The sequence below is a fragment of the Octopus sinensis genome, linkage group LG18, assembly GCF_006345805.1.
Source record: "Octopus sinensis linkage group LG18, ASM634580v1, whole genome shotgun sequence".
NCBI lineage: Eukaryota > Metazoa > Mollusca > Cephalopoda > Octopoda > Octopodidae > Octopus > Octopus sinensis.
In genome coordinates this window covers 16,514,597-16,518,124 of record NC_043014.1, presented here as the reverse complement: position 1 = coordinate 16,518,124, position 3,528 = coordinate 16,514,597, and the positions used below count along the sequence as shown (strand labels likewise).

Below are 3,528 nucleotides of genomic sequence, written 5' to 3'. Positions count from 1 at the left end.
ATCCTTCTATACACACACACAACACACATTTATAGTTATGTACAAAGGTGTGTGTGTATATATATATACATCACATAAGATATATATATATAGATATATATATACATGTAGATGTGTGTTTGTTTGTATATATATACATGTGTATCTTGTATAATTTTATAAACTGTTACATTTCTAAAATGTTGATGTTATTGTTCAGTTTTTTTGCTTTGAATTTTTGTGAATGTTATTTGTTTGTTTTTGTCAATGTTTTTATTTTGTTTTTATAAAGAAGGGGGGAGAGCATTGGGTAGGGGCCTCTGGAGCAGGAGGACAGGGCAAAGGGCCTTTGTTTGGGTTATTAGTTTGTATTTTTGGTTGATTGAACAGTGGTAGAGCTTTACATAAAACACACACTCACACACACACACACATATATATATATATATATATATAATGTATGCGTGTTTAGTGTGTAAATATGCGTGTATACACATGCATATTACAAATGTGTGATATATGTATGTATATACATATATACATATGTATATGTGTGTGTGTATATATATATATACATATAATATATATTTGTGATATATATATAAATATATATATACATATATGTTCATGTATATAAATAAATATATAGTGAATAGAACACAAGTGTATATCATATATACGCACACACACATACGTTATATATGTATAAGTATATATACATACATACACATGTATATACATACAGTTATATATGTAATTACACTTCAGCAATGAACTTATGGAGGCACATATGGAGGAGGTGATGTGTAGGGGGGTTGCACGTGGGGGCGCGGCTGTTTCTTGCCTTGCCACACGGTGACAGGAGGTGGTGGCTCACACGGTTGCGAGCCGAGTATGGGTTCGTTTACTCCACCGTTTCTGCGATGCCCACCTCTTCTTCGGTCTGGTTCGGGGTCAACTGGGTGCCCTCGCCTGCAGACGAGAGCGACATCTTTCGTCTACGACTCTTTAGGTAACGGATGCAAGTAATGAGCAAGGCCAGAAGCAATATGAACACGTAGGTGATACAAAGGACATTGATTGAAATAAGAATATCGATCTCATCATCAGACTGTGGTTTCTTGAGTTCTGGTGTTGTTGCTGCTACCATTGTGGTGCTCGTCATTGGGTTGATATTGAGTTCTGGTGTTGTTGCTGCTACCATTGTGGTGCTCGGCATTGGGTTGATATTGAGTTCTGGTGTTGTTGATGCTACCATTGTGGTGCTCGGCATTGGGTTGATATAGCCCCCAGCACAAGCTCCCATCGGGATTATTTGGGCCGATTGCAGCTTGAAAGGTTTCATTGCTTTCCTTGCTGAACGTTTCACCCGCTTTTTGTCATCAACTAGGCGTTCAAAAAGGGCTTTGGTAGCATCATCGGGGCATTTTGTGCCGACGAGAGTGTTGTTTGTCCACGACACCTCAACGGACCCCTCTGTTATTTCGAGCACTGTGACGCTGCTCGCATCTGCGTCTCCGTACAATTTGCCGATCTTGTCAATGAGATTGAGCCTCGAGTCAAGGTTTGACATGAATATCTTGTAGTACATACTGAACTTCATCTTGATCTTGTGGGTTACCTTGTTGCTCTTGAGGTTCTTGTTCTTCAGAACCTTCACGAGGATGTCCATGTTGTTGAACTTTCCATCACTGTTTATCGCCACCACTGTCACGTTGAGGATGCCCACATTGCTTTCCATTGGCAGCCCAATTATGCTCTTGTTATTGGCCGGGTCTCGCTGCAGCCAATTGTTGGGAGGGAGTTGCTTAAGGAAAAATGCCAGCGTCAAGCGGTCGCTGGGCTCCTTGCAGTCAATGAACGTGTCAGATGGCACAGAGAAGTAGGCTCGCTTCCCGACCTCGAATTCCTGTACAGGAATCCTGTGTGCTATTCGTGGTTTTAGCTTTCTTGCGCGACTGCAATATTCGGGCATGCTGATGGCCATTCCATCTGTATGTCGGTGGTGGGTCTTGTGCGAATGCAGGTGGGTGCGCGTCGGTGCAATGTCAGTGACAGCCGGGGTGGCCATGATGGCTGCACGCCTTACTCTCTTCTCAGGCAGGGTTACTTGTCTGTTTGTCACATGCCACCCTACAACTCCATGACCGAGGAGCTCGGACAAGGTGCCATTTGCTGAAATTGATTCCACCCTCTGTAGAACGTTCATGTGCCGCAGCTCCACTCGGCCACAACCAACCAACCATGTGACAAGCACCCCGGGGTGCTTTGCGATTTTTGTGTCACCGGGCCCTGATTCAAGGGTGGATGAGGACGATGTGTCTGGGGCAACTGCATGGACAGGAGGGATGGGCCTGTTGCCAGTGGTGGCAGGATCGACCTTAAACATCTCAGACACAAGCTCCAGATTGTGCTCCAGTTTCTTTAACAGTTCCACAATGCCGTGGGGAGGAAGTTGATCAAGGTCTGCATCAACAATTAGCGTAAATGCTGTCTCTGGCTCCTGGGGCATGCATTGGATGACTGATGGAGAATTTGAACCCATGCCGTTCTTCTTTGATGATGAACCACTGATTGCTGCTGCTGCTGCCGCCGCTGTGGCGGGTTTCGAACTTTCTTTGGTCACATGAATCGAGAAGATGTCTTTGGCGAACTGACTAACAGCTCCTTGGTCCTCAGCCTGCGCCACAACCTCAATGTAATACTGGGCGATGTCTGCTGGTTTCGGGACTCCAGAGAAGGTACGAGTCTCAACGTCGAAATACAACCACTTGGGTAGGGTCGTCTTGCCAGCCTCCATTACCTGGAAAGAATAGAAAAAGGAGGAATGATTAGATATTTTAGTTGATGAAGGACAAAAAGAAATCATTTAAAAGCAAAAATTAAAACAAAAAACACCAATAACAAACTATAGATACAGATACAGCTTAAAAATAAAAATAATAATAATAATTATAGGCACAGTAGTGGCTGTGTGGTAAGTAGCTTGCCTACCAACCACATGGTTCTGGGTTCAGTCCCACTGCGTAGCATCTTGGGCAAGTGTCTTCTGCTATAGCCTCGGGCCGACCAATGCCTTGTGAGTGGATTTGGTAGACGGAAACTGAAAGAAGCCCGTCGTATATATGTATATATATATATGCGTGTATGTGTTTGTCCCCCTAGCATTGCTTGACAACCAATGCTGGTGTGTTTACGTCCCCATCACTTAGCGGTTCAGCAAAAGAGACCGATAGAATAAGTACTAGGCTTACAAAGAATAAGTCCCGGGGTCGATTTGCTCGACTAAAGGCGGTGCTCCAGTAGAATGCCTGCCCATGGTAGTTTGCAGAAGTTTAGGGACTTTTATATCTGACCTTAGTCATTTTACTACACAGCTAATAAGCTGACCTGCCAACTTTTGTTGTTCCAGATGGCTGAAACAACATTCTGGACAGACCCAACTCAAACACTTTGTTACAGTTGACCAATCTGTAGAATGTAATTGTGATGTGAAGACAAGTAGGAAGCTTGCTTGTAACTGTCCTAAATTATTGTAATTTCAGTATT

The 3,528-nt window shown here is 43.4% G+C and overlaps 1 protein-coding gene across 1 annotated transcript in view; it reads right to left on the bottom strand.

The window, feature by feature from the left end:
• Positions 1–883: 883 nt before the first annotated feature.
• The window catches only part of LOC118767040, a 19,340-nt gene continuing 16,695 nt past the window's right edge, over positions 884–3,528 (bottom strand). Inside the window, exon 2 of the mRNA XM_036510981.1 lies at positions 884–2,782. Coding sequence (XP_036366874.1) covers positions 884–2,782 — 1,899 coding nt within the window. The remainder of the gene's footprint in view (positions 2,783–3,528) is intronic.